The sequence below is a fragment of the Pagrus pagrus genome (assembly GCF_965226575.1).
Source record: "Pagrus pagrus genome assembly, chromosome: 10".
NCBI classification, from domain to species: domain Eukaryota; kingdom Metazoa; phylum Chordata; class Actinopteri; order Spariformes; family Sparidae; genus Pagrus; species Pagrus pagrus.
Genome location: NC_140194.1, coordinates 23,389,796 through 23,408,898, shown reverse-complemented (window position 1 = coordinate 23,408,898; position 19,103 = coordinate 23,389,796). Strand labels below are relative to the sequence as shown.

The window sequence follows — 19,103 nt, the reverse complement described above, 5'->3', positions numbered from 1 at the left end:
CTCAAAGATATATTATATAACATCTATGCATTAAAAATGGCTAGATCTTTGTAGCACATTTTTATGGTTGAATACTTACATTATCCCAAATGTTTACTACAATGTTCAAACACTGAAAGATTTGTAATTTTATTCAAGGTCACGCACCATTTCATTTGGTCGCCTGTAGCTAAAACTTTCAGAGAAACATCAATGATACATCAGAAAGTAGGAAATTGTCTACATCCAGATGTTTATCTGAATGTGCATCAAATCGTTCTCGCTTAGACACCAGCCACCTAAACATGGCAATTTTTTTCATCAAGGCCTGTGCAGTATTATCTGAGAAAAGATTCTTCGATTTGCTCTTTATCCAAATCTGTACAAAAGTGAACAGGGTCTATTCTGGGCCGCGACCCATCCTCCATCCAAGTTTCATGGAAATCTGTTTAGTTGTTGTTGTGTAATGCTGTTGACAAACCAACCAACCAACCAACCAACAAATGGACACGTGAAAAACTTCCCTTATAAATTATATAAAAGAGAAACAACTGAGCATTTAGGTGATATAATTCTTCATTGGTGTTTTCATGCCGCAGCACAAAATCGTTTAATTTGATGGAGATAACACTTTAACGTCAAATAGATCCTGCATTGTACCTGTGATTCAACTTACACCAGTGTTTCCTCCTGTCAGGTAAAACACGGGACAACATTTTCCTTTGCCATCAAAGGCAGGGCTTTAGCACCCAGCCTTCAATTCTCCTTCACCAAGCACAACTTTGGCAAGTGCTTTCTGTACTGCCCTGGCATGGCACCAGCCTCCAAGACTCTAGTAATCAGCAACAAAGGCGAAAGGGACATCAGGTACTTGTGTGTGTCTGTTGTTCTCCATGTGTCAGGAGGAGTTGACAGCATAAAGAAATGTTTTGTTCTATCCAGAATGTGAGTTTTTGATTTGTCTGTGCTCTACCTCCCCCTCCTCAGTGTCCAGTCCCAGTTCAAGAACAGCTCTCACCTAGAGGTTGGCTTCCAACAAACTATTTTGTCTCCCGGTGCTGTGATGGAGGTACCAGTGAACTTCTACCCTCGTGAGACGTGCCGTTACCATGAAAAACTCACCTTCATCTTAAACAGCTGTGTCGCGAAACAGGTGGACATACTGGGACAAGGCATCGAGATGAAGGTGAGAAAGAAGAGTGCCTGAAGGCTATGAGGCTGTGTAATGTTTGTGTGCTGGTGAATTTAACTCTCTTGAGATCTGAGTGATGAACAGTACCACAGCATCCAATTAACTATATCATACACTAATGTATTTAATGTACTTATCCTGTAAAAACTGAAGATACCCTGTGTACAGCCATGCTTCTCTCCTGGGTGTAGCTGGTATGTGACCCTGCTGGATACTCCGCTAATCAGCACCTGATCATTTAAAGAAGCACGTAGTTTACTCCTCGTCTTTTTAAATGTAGTTGTTAATAAAAATGATGTCACTTGTATCCTGGTGAGTACAGGAATATTAATTATCCTGTGTTTGTATCATTCTGTCCTAGCTGGAGGTGGAGGATCCCAGACAGAGGAAAGTTAAACTGGGATCGCTGATGTTGGGTCAGAAGGTGAAGAAACAAGTGGTTCTTGTTAACCGCAGTACTTTAGAGGTTTCCTTTACGCTGCTGCTCAACACAAACACTACGCTGGACCCAAGGGTAGGAAACACACACACACGCACACACACACACACACACACACACACACACACACACAAAAACAGATACAGTCATCTACGTCTCTTCCTCTTCCTCCTCCATCTCCAGGACCTGTCCTTCACTCCAGCAGGTGAGCTGAGCCTGAAAGCCAATGGTGGGTCATGTACAGTTGAGATCCAGTTTTTGCCTCGTCAGCACATAGCTCCCTTCAGTGCTGAGCTGCAGGCGGAGTTTGCAGGCCTGTTACACCCCCTGGTGACCATCCAAGGATGCTGCAAGGTAGATTGTAAAGTAAAATTTACCTTTCTGATGCAAACGATGCCTTCGCTTGAAATCTTTTTTTTTTTTTTACAAGCACTTATTTCTTTCTCAAGTTCTTAAGTAAGTTCTCTAAAGTATTTTATCAATAAAAAAACAAGTGCTCACATTGCGATGAATGAAACAAATGTAACCTATATAACAACTTTGACATTTTTAAGGTTTGTTCTATTAACTCTGTAGTGTATATTGGATGAAGTTGTGTTAACTACTAGTTCTGGTGTTAACTGCCAGGGTGTGGAGGTCCAGCTGGACCAGAACCACTTAGCATTTGGAGCTGTTGTCCAGCGCTGCCAGGCCAGAAAGAGGATTGTCATGATGAACACTGGAGACATTGGTGCCAGGTCAGTTTCAACAACTATCAGAGATTTTAAAAAAATCATTCAGGCATGTTGCAGCAGAAACACAGAAACATACAGATCCATGTACACTCAGGCGCACATAAATGCAAACACTTAGTAATAAAGCTAGGTTTTGTAAAGAGTCTACAGTTGTGTAATAAACTCTGGACTCTGACTTCTCTTTAACTCCGTCGCTCTGAGATCATAAATGTTTTGTTGCACTCGTTTTGTATTTATCTGTCTGTTTAGGTTTCAGTGGAAAACAGAGAGTTTTCCTGCAGAGTTGTCAATCGTGCCAGCTAAAGGATATATCTGTCCAGGCAAGGAGGTTCCCTTCGAAGTGACTTTTGTGCCTGTGGAACTGAGTAATGACACAAGATATGAGAACCTGTCTTGCTGTGTGAAGGGCTCCACCTCACCTATTACCCTCACCGTGACAGGATCCTGCATCGTGGCCTCCACTAGCAAAGAGGTTTGACTGATGTACTTTTATATACAATGTTGAGTTGTGAAGCAAGGAAAATCTACAGTTTGCACTCAAAACTTTGCTTGTTTTGATTAGTGTTCTTAATTTTAATGCACAGGAGGGGAAGTGATGCATCACACTTATTGTTTTTACTGTCCCCACAATTAGATTTTTATTATTATTACTGTATAAAGTGAAGAAATGTTCATGTATATTAAGCAATATCTATGATATGTGCTTTAGTAATAACGGTAACAGTGTGTGACAGGGTGACATGGCATTGAAGGAGCATATTCTTCAAAAAAAGATGAGTTTATGTTCCCATCTCAATATATTTCCCTAGAATAAACTCAACTAGCACCAGGAGTGTTCCACTTTACCCAACCCTAAACTACAAACTTCCATTTGATTTGATTGATTGGATTTATGTGCCAAATATTACAGAGTAATGTTAGAAATGTGGAAAGGCTTAAAAAAAAATAATTGAAAATTAGTCTTTGGATATTGATTTTGATGCTTCTGGAGTACGCAGTGAGGCTAAAAGCTGCCTTGTCAACAGTGTAAATTCTCCTTGTAGGGATGGTTAAAGACCAGAATTAGATAATTTGAGGTATTGATCCAGTTCCATATTGGAACAGACAGAGAGTGTTCACAGATTTAAAGATCAGTGAAAATGTGGAAAACATTTTAGCTGAATAGCCACTAATGTCTGAAAAAGGGTGTAGAAAGTGTGTCATATTCTACTGTATTTAGAAGACGGTGAAGGCAATCATTACTGCAGTTTTTCTTGCTTATACTTCAAGTGACATGCATTAGTTGCGCATTCAAACTACCTATTGCATCAGTCTTACCTCGATCTGACCTCTTGTCTGCAGGTGGTGAATTTTGTTTGCCCAGTACGTGGCTCTCACACCCAGACCCTGCCTGTGCTCAACCCCACAAACCAGCATTGCAGCATCAGACCTGTCATAGAGGGCGAGCAGTGGAGCGCCGCACCCTCTGTGATCCTTGAACCACTCCGGAACAAAACATATGAGATCACCTACCGACCACTGACCATGACTGCTGATGGAAAGAAACACCTGGTAAAGGAGCCCTAACATTTCAACACAATCAGTAATTGCTAAGCTATGAAGTGTGACATTGACTTAATCTCAGACAATATCTCTCCTTCTAATTTCCTCAGGGCTCAGTCTTTTTCTCCTTCCCTGATGGGACAGGCATGCTGTACTCCCTGCAGGGAACTGCTGAGCCTCCCAAAGCAGAGGACACCATTGTGCATGAACTGCCTGCTAAGACTCACCACACACAGCTGCTGCCTGTGCACAACTGGCTCTCCAAGCAGCAGCGGTAAAACACACACACACACACACACACACACACACACACACACACACACACACACACACACACACATTTTACAGTCATTACTGTATTAAACCATATATGACACCTAAATCTGATCCAGATATACGTACTCTTTAAACCTACAGTTACTGATTGGATACAAGTTCACATATCATCATGGTTTAGGTTATGATGAACTGGCTAGCAAACACTTTTTTACACATCCAGCATTAAGAGTTGTTTTTCTAGCCAAAGTCCAATATTCACACTCCTTCCAGCTCTGTTTTGGTCTTATAAATATTTGGCTCTTTACCTTCCAAATTCTCCACTATGTTCACCAGCTAGTGTGGTGCTGGGCAGGTAGTGTACTGTGGGTTTTTAGAGCTTTTTGGTGAAAACAGCTCCTGGAACAGCCCAAAATGAAAGCTGGAGAGCTACACAGTGAACTGAAATTTAATATCAAGCTCCATAAAGCAGGAGGAGCTGGAGACTCAGGCAATAATTCTCTTTAGTTTTATCATTATTGGAGACTACGGGTGCTGGAAATCCTTGAAAGAGCTTAAAGTTTAGTGTGGTGTTTTCAAGAACGGAAAAGTGTTTTTAAACATGAAACTTTTTCCCAGAACATAATTTTGCTTTTTTTTTATAGCACAATCTGATTTAATGTGATAATATGAAATAATCACTTTTAGTGTATTCATGTACTGTGTATAAGTATGTAATTTACCACAGCTGCAAGGTGCAAGAAAGCGTAGAATGCCACTTGAGAATGATTGAAAAGTGCTTGAATTTGCATGAATCCTGCATGTTGTTATTACATACATTGTTATTATACATTTTTGATTATAGCAGCTTTTATTCCCAAGTTTAAATCACGTTTTTTGTATTGTGGGGAGAATACATTGAACAGACGGTACCTGCTATTGTTTGTGTATCTTTGTATGCATTAAAGGCCTGTGTTCACCCTGTGAGTGCAGCCGAGTAAAGTGAAATTTGACATGTGCCGCACAGCATTTTGCAGCACTTCATATATACAATTAATACAGTTAATTAAATTACACCCAGAGCTCCTGAAAATTATATTTGTTTTTAAAATTTCCATCACCTATGTTAAAAGTAGCATGTGGGAAACCCGACCCCATGTTAAAGCAACATTAAGTAACTTTTTTACTTTCAGGTAACAGCTTCATAATCATTGTAATGGTACAGTGTCTTGTAATAGGGTGAATGGTGTGTTTGTATCAGCCACTCTGCCCCCCTACCTCTTGTTTCTGCACTATGTAATTTCAGTGAGCGGGTGCGATCACAGCGTTACATACATGTTAACTTCAAGATACAAGTTTTCAACACATCACATTGTTAGGACGTAATGAGTTTTGTTTGTAGTTACAGAGATTACATTACATTACGTCTGACAAATTGTTACAAACCTGGGATTTGTATTTACGACAGTGGAGTTACACTCAGAAACTTTGTGGGGGCGCCAAATCGCACAAAATGCCAATCTCTACATAATTTTGCTTTAAAAAGATCACCTGAACTGGCTGGTGTAAAGTGGAGAAATACACAAACCCTGACAGGACAGCTGTACAGTCGAGTCATGAGTGTATCTGTGTGCTCAGGTTCCGTGTGCTGATCGAGATCCTGAAACCTGACAAGCCAGATGCTACAGTGTCCTTTAAGGGTCTGGAATATATTGATGTCCCTGCTTTGGCCAAGAGAGACTACAAGATGTCTTTCTTTACATACAGAGAGGGGCAGTACAACGCCAAGGTTTGACCACACACACATTTCTGTGAGAATATCTGAATATATTTTCTGAGCTTTGTCTTCACATCACCCTTGAACTCTCCTCCTCAGGTGACGTTTCGTAATGTGGCGTCCGGTGAATACCTGTACTACCTCGTTACCTTCGAGGTCACATCTCCAGAAGTCCTGTCCACCATAAAGCTGGTGACAGCTGTTCGTCGGATGGCCTCGGCCACTGTACAGGTGGAGAACCCCCTGACCACATCTACCTGCCTGACCACTGAGTGTAAATGCCCTGACATCAGTGTCCCTACACAGCACACTGTGCCAGGACAGTCCAAGGTGGATACTAAATACTATCTTCTATTCGCTAATTAATGTGTGCCCACAAACAAACTTGAATTCATACTCTATGTGTCCTCTCTTTAGGGTTCTTTGAGTTTTGAGTATCAGCCCATGCGTGCAGGCGAGTCGACAGCCCGGCTGACACTTTGTAGTAATGATCTGGGCTACACCCACTACGATCTGCTTCTCACAGCTCTGCCCCCGCCACCAGAGAAAACCGTCTACTTCAACACTTCTCTGGGCAGCAGCCACTCCCTCCTTGTTAAGTTCTTAAACTACTCCCGCTTCAAAACCGACTACTCATGCAAGGTAAGAAAATATTAGACATTAAAATTTATAATGCACACTATGTTTTACTAACCACTCGGCATCGTATAATATGAAAGAGACATTTTCAAATGGGCACTTCACCAATCGTACATATCAGTTTACTCACCAGCCTGTAAAAATAGCTGTATGAAGTGTTTTGTGGTTCTTCGGAGGTTTGTCAAGTCTGACAAAATAACCCTGGTCAGGGTTATCTTAGAGACAAGAGTTATAACAGAAAAGCCTGTATTACAAACTGGAGGTGAGGAGTTTGAAAGATATGGATGTTTGGCATGCAGGGAAGGTGTCATTAAGGATACTAGAAGGTTGCATTTTGGGATGAGGGGAGGAGGGAAGAAAGGATGAAGGGATGTGTGCGGGGATGAGCAGAGGTAGGGAAGGGAGGGCGGGTCCAGAAATCTGAGAAAAACAGAGCACGATGGGTGGACCAGGTGTAAATAGACTTGACAAGTGATTTGAGGGGTGATTGTGAGGGCTTACTTGCTGAAATTTGCTTTATTTAACATGATCATGATCGAAGTGGAGAAAAAGTGTTTCCCTTCATACAGAGCAATTCATGTTCCAAACAACAAAACTACCTAGACAATCGCAGAGATTTATCTGCTGCCATGTGATTCTCTGCTTGTTGTCTCTCTCCTGCAGATTGATTGCCTGGACTTCACTGTGGACAAGAGCGTCTTTGCTTCTCCGGCTTTCCAGGCGGGGTCAGAGGCCAGCGTGGAGGTTTGCTTTGAACCTCATCAGCTGGGGGAAGTGAGAGGCCAGCTCAACCTGTCCTCAGGCATCGGAGGCGAATACATCTTTCCCTTACATGGGACCTGCCTCCCTCCTAAAGCCCAGGGCCCGTTTAGCATCAGGGCCGGTCGCAACATCACTATCCCCTTCAAGAATGTATTCCTGCAGACCACTGCTTTCTCTTTTCAGGTAAAGAACCAACGATTTGAGAGCCTGTGAAATGAGCAGTTTGAAGAGTGAAAGTTAGGAGGAATGTTGACAGAGTGTGACAGAGAATGAAAGTGCTTAATATTCCAAACAAGCCGATACATTCCTTGAAAGCTAAGGAAATCATCTTTGTTTCAAACATTTACACAGAGTACAACCAGCCTGCCAACCAGTATGAAGCTGTATGAAGAATGTTTAGACTCTTACCCTCTAGCTTTATTTTATTTGCTCACTTTGTTAATTTATCTTTTTAAAAAAATGTTTTATCTGTTATTAATTTAATCTTAGCCTTATTTACCCTGCTCCTAGGTGGACAAACCATATTTTACTGTCAAAGGAGTGGACACCATCCCCTCCAAAAACACCCAAAACATCCTGATATCCTTTGAGAGCCCTCCAGGAGACTCTACAGGGCCGTGGTTTGGCCAGCTGACCATCTCCAGCCAGCGCTCCGAAGGCCACCGCAAACCTTGTTCTTGGGTCTATTATCTGAAGGGATACCGCTTCGGATCATCTTAGAGAGAGATGTGTGCACACATGCATTAGGCTGTGCCGACACACATTAAAAGAACAAAAACTAGATGCAGAGATAAACGTGTTTTGACAAAAACTTGGACTAATTTTTTTAGGATGCTTCAGTTAAGTTATTTATCCAATACCTGAACTCTGATGTTAATGCCAAAAATACAAGCCGCAATTTCCCTGTGTGTATTTATCATTTAAATAATTATTTTTCACAAATGTGTTTAAAAATATATTTTAATCAAGCAAATAAACCCTACAGAGAAAACATGCCCAGGCCTGTCACTGCACACTCATTTCCACATGGGGGCGACCGTGTACAGTTTTCTTATGCTCCACTGGTGTGAGGAAGAGACATCATTTACTTTACTTGTGTGCCTTGTGGTCCTTCTTTTAACCAGCATGTTCAAGTGTCGTCTTTCCACCAGGAGTTAATTTGTCCAAACAACTGTGTGCTGTTAGACACACGGCACAGTGCAGGCATCACCAGCTTCTCAGCTGAAAGGGCAGAGCTGGAGGACATGCTCATTATTAAAGGTTAGATCTGTCACACACACACATGCACACAACCAAACCTGTAATGACAAGTTGGACTGACAACGTACACAGGACCGATACCTCCTGCTATGACTGTTTAGGAGAAGGATGGTGTTAGATATTAGACAAAAGAGCAAAGTGGATGAGATCTCTTGTCGTACACCCCTCAGCTTACTTCTGGACAACAAGCTCAGAGAAAATGATGTGATGAAGTGTTTTCTACCTTTATTACTACAGAGATGTTACCTGACTGCTCACAACACCTTGACCAAAGAATAAAAATCTCAAACCATTCACTGAGAATACATGCAATACATTGTACCACATAGCAATATAAGATAAATAATGTAGCAAGTAGCAAGACAAGGGCCAGAATTCAGAAATCCACAAATGGATATCTGCGAGATTCTCCGGAGAACAGGGAACATTTCTGCATATTCAGAATTTTGTTGATATGAGCTGTATTTCAACAATATGGACTCAATATACATCATCCGTCGTAAAGTTGAAACAACAATTACGTTTATTTCTAACCTTCTCGAAAGCAGGCTTGATTGAATTGCCATTATATGAGACAGTTTTAACTCATAAACTAGTGACTAAATGTTTGTTTTGTAATTTGTGCTCTAGTCTGTTGTAATTTACACGATAAGCCTGTATATCTACACCTTTGATAAATACGCTTTGATATTGCTACAAATATGTTTAATTTTTTTTTTTTTTTTAACCAATTGCCAAGAGAGGACTATCAGACTATCAAAGAGGGGGCTTCCATAGACTGCAGTCGAGCTGCCTGCACCCATTCTTTCACCTATTAAGAGTTAATTTCAAAAGAAATCGTGGCCACTTTAATGGAGAATAAATAATGTTTTTCCTACAAATCAGAAGTAATTTGGCACTAATATCAGTACAAGCAACTAAATTTACTTTATCTAGGGTTTCAGTATATGAATATATTCTTAGAGTGACATTTTAAAAATTAATTACACCAGTGAACTAATTTTAAAGGGAATGCATATTCATCTCTGTCATTGTGGATCAATTTTATGACCTTTGTGGATGACGCAGTGGGTTGGTTTTCCTCCTGTCCCTCCCAATTTTGAGTCACCAGCTGACACACAAACGTGCACACAGACACACACACACACACACACACACACAGCTGTGAAATGTGTGGAATCAGTTAAAAACATCCATCACATCCAACAGCGACACACCTCTGAATTGTCTTTTCTTTGTCTTTATTTGCAGTGTTAGTTGTAACTGCTGTAACTTGTAGGTCATTTGTTTGTCATTACACAAAACAGGGCTGCATACTGAATGGAAGCTTGTCACTTCTGCATGCTACACAAACATAGAACACATAGTTATTTTGGCTATCGACATATAAACATCAACACATATACACACATACAGGAAATAAAGCTGTTTTCAATTTTGCACTTGGGGGAATGTAAACAGCGTCACCAAGATGGTGATGATAATCTGGTCTGCAGTCAGTCACCCGTCACAGAAAATAGATAATGCATGAAGGTCACCTTACTCTGCTTTCACATGTCTGTCTGTCTAAATAAGGTAGCTTTTTCTCTTGCTACCTTACAGCACTGCTACTAAACTACTAAACGGCACTGTACTCCTGAGCAAATCACTTGGCGAACCATGTGAGCTTTTGACTGCTCTAATGAGCACAGTATAAATATTATGAAGAAAATTATTATTAATGGAACTTGGTGGAACAAACCTCAAAGTGAGACCTACTAATGCAGGTCGCTGCTATGGTTTAGCATATGCAAGTCCTCACACGCCCACCTGTCGTTTATGTTTTGATGTGAATACTTTGTACTTTTTGATACTTTGTATTATATTTGAACTGATAGAACATTTGAGATAGGATGGGGGTCGTATTCAGTGGATGGTTGGTGCCAAGGAGAAGGTTGAAAAAGGGGGATTGCAGGGGGATGAGCAGGGGTCCAACAGAGTCGTGGTGTGGCTGGAGCATCTAGGAACCCAGAGGTTGAGACTCAGGGTGGGGGCATGTCTCGATGAGCATGTGGCTTCATCGTCCGCATTGTGGTTAACATAATATAGAAGAAGAATTTTAAGCCTATTAGCCTCTTGATGGTGAGGCCAGAGCACCAGGCCAAGCGCACGTGAGCACAGGAATGCTCTTATCGCTTCTTCACACCCTGTTTCCACTGAAAAATGTGATAATGATCATGTGAAGCCAGGAATAGACATTTGCTTGTGTCAGTGTTGCTGAATTTTTCTCTTTGTCACGATCAAATTATCATCAAACTTCCAGAAATACATGTGTGAACGGTTAGGTTCTCTTACATGGTGAAGATTCAAGGCGTTATGTAGGAGTGAGAATAAAGGTCTTTCAACAAAAGTGGGGCAGGTCGAAACTTACCAGACATACAGACTTTGTGTATCCCGTAGAAAATACTTTATTAAAGAAGTACTCCATCAGTCCACTAATGTCATTTCAAAAAATGTGTGGACACGTGATTGGCAGATTAAAAAAATAAAATGAACACTACTAGTGGAGATATTTAAACATTGGATCCTACCATTCCAGGAGTGCAACTCAAAATGTCTTTCATATGACTCTTTCTTGTGATTACAGTTAAATATTAATAGTTTGAAGCCAAACCAAAAAAAACATGAAGACATCGTTGCTCACTTCTTAGACATCTCCTCGAGAGTCATAGAACACATTGTACCACTGATCCATATACGAAATAACCATCAATGCACAAAGGTGCAGCACACTACAGATGTAGCTGTATGGAGTACTGTATGCTTAGTCACACTGATATCAATACCCATATCACATTCATACATACATACATACATACATACATACATACATACATACATACACGTGACCTGTCTTTCATATCAGCAGGTGGAGGAGACTATGGTGCAGTTGCAAGTGAGAAGACTACCAAGCCAGTGACAGCAGTTAGAGATATTTTTAAGATTTTCATTTAATTTAGTTTCTTGCTTTTAGCCTTTATTTGATAGGAAAGTTTAGAGATTGACAGGTAACCTGGGAGAGTCGGGGAAGACATGCAGCAACGGGCTGGAATCGAAGACAGGCTTAGGACTCAGCCTCCGTACATGTGTTGCCCACTCTACCAAGTGGGCAATCGGGGCACCCACAACTGGATTTTTTTGACAATGGCATTTCAGCATTTGTAAGCATGACACCACTGGATATTTTTAAGGAGACCTTGGGACAATTTCCATATTATATTATTGACAAAAAGTTGGAACGTCTTCAGCTGTGATTATGACAGCAAAACCAGGTATTTTTAAGTGTTTTTTGTGCCTAAACCTAACCAGAATGAGAAAGAAGCATAAAGTTCTAAAATAAAGACATGTAAAGTTTCAACATATTGTTTTCAGAAAGGTACATTGGTTTTCTAACCCTTCCAACACATATTGACCTTAGAGGCGCTGGTTAGTGTACTGTTTTACCTTTAAACAGAGCCAAGCTAGTTGTTCTTTATGCTAACATGAGCTAAGTGGCCGACAGCAGTAGGGTTGGATCTTCTTTTCTAACTCCTGGTAAGAATGCAGTATACTGCTTTTCATTTAACATCGGTTTAACATAGCATTACATGAAAACAGAAAAGTACAGTGGTACATTAATGACTCAGTATTCAAAAGCAATAAATGAACACACTGTAGGGTGAAATGCAGGTATCAAAGAGCAATTTAAATTTATTTTATTTATTTATTTATTTTTTTATTCCAGTGAGTTCAGTGTGGTGAGATCCTTAAGGCTGCAGGGCTTCAGTCAGCGTACATAGACAGTAATGCTAGATTGTATTTACTTATGACAACAAATGATAAAGCACAGTGCAACTCGAACACCACCAAAACAACAACATAGACAACCCATAATTAAAGGTAGATTATATTTGTGAATAAGAGGCAATAAAAAAGAGAATTGAAATATCTTCGCTCAAAAGGCAACAATAAACATAGGTTTTATGATCATACAAAAATATCCAATACCAGTGTATGTCTCCTAAACATACATTCATGTATGTGTGGCACATTAATATGTGTTTTCTTCTTCCATTGAGTGTTCAGCATTGTTAATAATAGAAATATTCCGGTAACACTACATTTTACAGGTCAGCAAATTTCGTGTCAAGTAGAAAAGTAGCAGGTAACAAATTTAAAGGGGCACTCTGTAGTTTTAGAGAAGAAATTCAAACTCAGTTTGAGCTGATAATACAAACTCAGAAATATTTATGTTTCCCATACCTGAATAAACAAGCTGTTCTCAGAGGAGAATAAAGTCCCAGAACACTGTTTGGAGCTAGAAAGGTGGCAGGGTCTGCCACATATAAACAAAGTAATACAGTCTGAAACTGTGTTGTCCTTTAAGGTCAATTTGTTTATTCAGTTTATTCAGTCATGAAAACAAAGAGAGTTTGTTTATTGAGTTTGTTTAGGCATAAAAAGAATCAGTCAATGCTTTCATTTCTCATCTGGTTAAAATTTCTTCCCCCAACCTGTGTAGTGCACCTTTAACTATTAACCATGAAATTTGCGGACCTGTATCGCGAAGTGCTATCACATATATTCATCCAGTATTTTCAGCTAAACTGTTTGGAATACTTTCAATAAGAGCATCAGTAAGACAAGCTATTTGGTCCCAGTTTACGTTCATATTTAAAAGCATATTGTTCTTGTTCTCAGTTTTTTCATAGTCCTTGTCTTTAGTGGTGGACAGATTTGCCAGCGACTGTGTGACGGCGTCTGCAGCAGCTTTCTTCATCTCATCCAACAAAACAATTTCTGTCTGCTCCAGTATAGTCTCTTCAAACACCGCCCTGAAGTGATTCCTCCTTGTGCACCACCTGTTCCATGGCAGGGCGAAAATGAACGAGCAGGCAATGGTCAGCAGGATGCAGGTTAACCCTATAACCTGACAAAAATATCAGTTAGTCTCAAAAGCACTTCTCATTACGTACTGTTTAGTTTATTGTTGACTTTGTCCTCTAGAACAGATGTTGTGTGGCAGGACGGGCTTTACTCACCATCGACTGGTTTTTCAGGTGAATTTTTCTCGCCTTCTCAGCCGGACCAATCTCACTCTCCCCCATACAGGATAAAGCAATGAACTCTTCAGAGTTTCCACAGCACACAAACCAGTCTCCATCAACGAGCACTGACCCACACCAAAGAAATCCAGACGCTGCAGCCTGAAGAAAGTATATGATGAACTCGCAGCCGAATTTCCTGTGGCAGCTGCACGTTTTCTTTTTAGCTGATGAGTGGTAGCAGAAGTATCTGAAGATCCGACCAATCCGCTGGTCGTTCCACATTATAATGCTGACTATGATGAGAGATGGCAACACCATGTAACAGTAGCAGTGAAGGACGTTCCTGCCTGCGGCGCACGGACATGCAAAGTCAATCTGAAACCACAGATGGTAACATAAAAGCAACATGACAAGTACGATCTGACGGCTCGCATTCTGTGTAACATACTCTGTACTGGGGAGGTACCCGTAAATGAAAAGGCTACTGCTCCACGGCATGTTGCCTAATGAACTGGAGGCATCTGGTGCAGAGGCCTGTCTGTGCTGCATTTATCTCTTCCAGTCCTTAAGCAGACATTCCTTTAATGTTTCAGCACAGCATGCAGGCACACACACAAGACAGAGGTCAGAGAGGTATCTATTCAGCACATCTTCAGTTATGCTGCAGTGGAAGTGGCATGATATAAGTGTTTATCTTTTCTTTATTGATTCTATCAATGAAGGTGAAGGTGTTGTTCGCTTTGTCTGTCCAGATGTTTGATGCTGTGGCTGATCGGTGTATGTATAAATATGTGTATGTATTGTTTCATACTCATATTTATTATTTATTAATAACAATACACTGCCCACACTGTTTTTTATGATTACACTGTTTATATTTGTACACATTATGTATATTTGATTCTATTTCCATTTCTTAGCTTTTTATTATATTGTTTATTTTTTACTATTATTATTGTTTATTGTTATATTGAACTGTCCTTTGGCTGCTGTGACGCACAAATTTCCCCGTTTGCGGGACTAGTAAAGGAATTCTGATTCTGATTCTGATTTGTGTTTATTTTTTTGCCATCTTGTTTTAAGGTCTCCCAGTTTGGCTTGACATTTCTCCTGTTAAATTATCTTCCTGAGTGTCCTGGTTTTGCTCTGTCTGTCAAAGCACTTTGTAAACTCTGTTTAAAGACGCTCTCTATATAAAAGTTATTATGTTATTATAAAAAAAAAAGCTACAGAAACTTTCTAAGTCTTCACAAGTTCCAAAAATGTCTTCACGAAGAGCAGCCTCAAAACATACCACAGAATTGAGGCAACACACACAAACAAGGCAGTGTTAGAAAAGTAGCAGTATTTACTGCAGGGCTGTTGTGTAGCATGGTTACATCATCATTCATCTACGAGTCCATGACTGTTGGGTCTCTTTGGATGTTCAGACAGACTGTATGATATGATCCAAAGCTCCAGAACAGTTTCTAATTGTGAACATTTCCAAGGTTTTTAACTTTCGGTTTAACTTGAGGTCACACCATTTATCAACACTATAATTGATCTCTTCCAGAGAGACAGAGACTAGCAAAGAAGATCATTGTAGGGTGGAGCGCCTATGAAAAAGGAGCGTTAATAAATGTCTTTAATTTATTAGAAACCACACAAGACTTTTTTATTTTAAGTAGCAACCTTTGCCAGGGGTCAAAATCTGTTACATCACTGATATAAAATCTGACAATGAAATTCTTTAAGGCACTCATTTCTTTGTTACATCACTGATGTTGTCTTTGTTGTGATCTACTGTATGTACTGATGAGGACCAGATTATTTTATTGCTGTTTACATTGTCAAACTGTACCAGCCCTTTGACATTTGTGTCAAGGACGATGACATAAGAAACACTACAAGGTTGTTTGAAGAATAAAGCTGTCAGTCAGTTTTTTGACGTAATTTCTTTGCTGAAGGAAAAACAGACAGGTAACCTCTCGTGAAGGATCATGTGAAATGTAAAAAAGGAGGGCTGTCCATTTTGTACATAGAGGGAGACGTTTTGTCACTTGTTGTTTGCAGAGATGGTACAATGGTCTTCTATTTCTAATTGTACTTCTGTATTTTTCAGACCAAGTATGGTGCAAAGAAAAGGCTTGTTTGTGTGCTGTTTGGACTCGGTAACTTGTCAATTTGAAAGAGTAAAAGAAACGTTTCCTCCTATTTATCATCAAATCCTGCTCACGATTCTGATAATCACAGGACGGTTTCTACCTTGTTTCAGCCAGTCCTCGATACCGTTGATTCTGACATTTTCTTTTCGGTTGTACATCCCAGAACGTTGTTGTTGATCTCTCTCTTGTCAGTGGACAGATCCAGTTGTTTCTGGCCCAAAAAGATGTTTTCCTGAAACAGGCTGGCCACACTGGATGTGTGAGCAGTGCCTGTGCGTGGCATTACATCTTGCTTTTCATTTCGGTGTTCAGCAGGGTTAAGGAAAAGCACTTCATCATTTTTATTGCTAATTATCAAAGGCAAACTTCATATAAACAGATAGGGCAGGCAGCAACACAGCCACCACGCACTACACAAGCAGCCAATGGGACCAGCCTGTAAGCTTATATAGAGAAAAAAGGCATTAAAATGGTGGATGCCTTTTTTTGAGGATCAAAAGTCCCTGAAATGACTCAGAAATTGATTCAGCTGGTTTAATAACACTTGGAAAGTTTTATTGTATTACACAGTATTGTATATAATGTGTATACACTAATGTTTGTATTATGACACTGGTGTCACATCATACAGTACACTTATTACCTCTGTCAAGGTTATGTTATACTAAGATGTTATCCCTCGTCCTGGACTGTTATCATATCATGACGTGCTACTTTGTAACTGCATTATACTGTATAATGTGTGTGTCTGCTCTATTTATTTAACAGACTGAAAGAGTTGTTACATTGCAGCTCCTCGTAGCTTTGTAGGCTAAACACAGATAAATCAGAGACTGTTCTGATCCCACATACAAGATATTCTTGGTTCACTGCAAATATGAGGCCAGTTGCCAAAAACATCCACGTGTTATTTGATTCTTTGATGCTCAAGTAAAATAAGATCCTTCTTATCTCGTCAAAATGTTAATAGATTTGTCCTTGACCCTTCTCGTTTCGATTACTGCAACGTCCTTTACAAGTCTTCACAAGTTCCAAAAATGTCTTCACGAAGAGCAGCCTCAAAACATACCACAGAATTGAGGCAACACACACAAACAAGGCAGTGTTAGAAAAGTAGCAGTATTTACTGCAGGGCTGTTGTGTAGCATGGTTACATCATCATTCATCTACGAGTCCATGACTGTTGGGTCTCTTTGGATGTTCAGACAGACTGTATGATATGATCCAAAGCTCCAGAACAGTTTCTAATTGTGAACATTTCCAAGGTTTTTAACTTTCGGTTTAACTTGAGGTCACACCATTTATCAACACTATAATTGATCTCTTCCAGAGAGACAGAGACTAGCAAAGGAGATCATTGTAGGGTGGAGCGCCTATGAAAAAGGAGCGTTAATAAATGTCTTTAATTTATTAGAAACCACACAAGACTTTTTTATTTTAAGTAGCAACCTTTGCCAGGGGTCAAAATCTGTTACATCACTGATATAAAATCTGGCAATGAAATTCTTTAAGGCACTCATTTCTTTGTTACATCACTGATGTTGTCTTTGTTGTGATCTACTGTATGTACTGATGAGGACCAGATTATTTTATTGCTGTTTACATTGTCAAACTGTACCAGCCCTTTGACATTTGTGTCAAGGACGATGACATAAGAAACACTACAAGGTTGTTTACTCTGGTCTCAGCCAAAGCTCATCAAAAAACATCCAGTTAGTGCAGAATAGAGAGGGAAAATCTTTTTTTGATTCATTTTGAATTGTGACTTGAATCACACATATGAGGTTTTATCAATTTAAAAGATACATTTTCATCTGGAGAAAGTCGCAGTTTGTTGTAAAACTAATAAAAGAGAAGACTGCGAAAAGTGATTATGAAGATTACACAGCCAGTCGTCTCGTTGAACGGTCGCCAAAACCCATAACTTAATCATTGTAGAGCAGCTCCTGTATATCAGAATCAGAATCAGAAATACTTTATTATCCCAGAGGGGAAATTGTTTATGTTACAGCTGCTCCCATTCAAAGTTCAGAATATGTAGAAATAATAAGAATATCTATATATAAACAAGAACAACAAAAACAAAACAAAAATACAAGAAATGTACACTCCACTAGAATAAATATACATATATACAGAGCAATAATGCCACACTCAGAGCGAGGAATTGTACAGTTTGACAGCCACAGGCAGGAATGATTTCCTGTGGCACTCTGTGGTGCATCTTGGTGGGATCAGTCTAGTGCTGAATGTACTCCTGTGGCTGACCACCACGTCATGGAGTGGATGGGAGCCATTGTCCAAGATGACATGTAACTTGGACTGCATCCTCCTCTCTGACACCACCGTCAGAGAGTCCAGCTCCACTCCCACAATGTCACTGGCATAGTCCGGCAGATGTTGAATGACCTCAATCGTCTCAGAAAATAGAGACGACTCTGTCCCTTCCTGTAGAGGGCGTTAGTGTTCTTAACCCAGTCGAGCTTATTATCAATGTGGACTCCCAGATACTTACAATCCTCCACAATGTCCACACTGACCCCCTGGATGGAAACAGGGGTCAACGGCACCTTGATCCTCCTCAGGTCCACAATCGGTTCCTTGGTCTTTGTCCTTCCTCCGCTCACACCATGTGACAAAGTTGTCCAGACCACGGTAGTCCTGTACTCATCCTCAGCACCTTCACTGATACATCCAACTATTGCTGAGTCATCTGAGAACTGAGAGATGACAGGTCTCTGTGCAGTAGTTGAAGTCCGTGGTGTAGAGGGTGAAGAGGAAGGGAGAGAGGACAGTCCCCTGTGGGGCCCCGGTGTTGCTGACCACTCTATCTGGTACACAGTGTTGTAAGCGCACATACTGTGGTCTGCCAGTCAGACAGTCAATAGGTCACAAGGGGGGAATCCACCTGCATCGCTGTCAGCTTCTCACCCAGTTGAGCCGGACGGATGGTGTTGAATGCACTGGAGAAGTCAAAAAGCATGACTCTCACAGTGCTCGCTGGTTTGTCCAGGTGGGCGTAGACATGGTTGAGCAGGTATATGATGGCATCCTCAACTCCAAGTTTGGGCTGATAGGTGAACTGTGGGGGGTCCAAGAGTGGTTTGACCAAGGGGCGGAGCTGCCCCAAGACGAAGAACTTGGCTCATTCAGGAACTATTTTTAACCATTTATTTAATGTTTATAGTATTTTTTATTTTATGTATATTTATTTTTTATATTTGTCTCTTTGTTTGTGTTAGCATGACATTGTTTTAATGTCATCTTCACTCTATCTGTATTTTATTTCATTTCATTACATATATATATAA

General features: G+C 40.3%; 1 protein-coding gene across 3 annotated transcripts in view; it reads left to right on the top strand.

Moving 5' to 3' along the window:
- Positions 1–8,314, top strand: part of hydin (HYDIN axonemal central pair apparatus protein) — a 77,817-nt gene extending 69,503 nt beyond the window's left edge. For all 3 annotated transcript variants that reach the window (XM_084363409.1, XM_084363408.1, XM_084363410.1), the window contains 13 exons: positions 677–846; positions 967–1,165; positions 1,533–1,685; positions 1,794–1,964; positions 2,238–2,347; positions 2,594–2,816; positions 3,686–3,895; positions 3,997–4,160; positions 5,780–5,930; positions 6,018–6,248; positions 6,336–6,560; positions 7,221–7,502; positions 7,830–8,314. In XM_084363409.1, coding sequence (XP_084219535.1) covers positions 677–846; positions 967–1,165; positions 1,533–1,685; positions 1,794–1,964; positions 2,238–2,347; positions 2,594–2,816; positions 3,686–3,895; positions 3,997–4,160; positions 5,780–5,930; positions 6,018–6,248; positions 6,336–6,560; positions 7,221–7,502; positions 7,830–8,039 — 2,499 coding nt within the window. In that variant the 3' untranslated portion in view covers positions 8,040–8,314. The remainder of the gene's footprint in view (positions 1–676; positions 847–966; positions 1,166–1,532; positions 1,686–1,793; positions 1,965–2,237; positions 2,348–2,593; positions 2,817–3,685; positions 3,896–3,996; positions 4,161–5,779; positions 5,931–6,017; positions 6,249–6,335; positions 6,561–7,220; positions 7,503–7,829) is intronic.
- Positions 8,315–19,103: the final 10,789 nt, after the last annotated feature.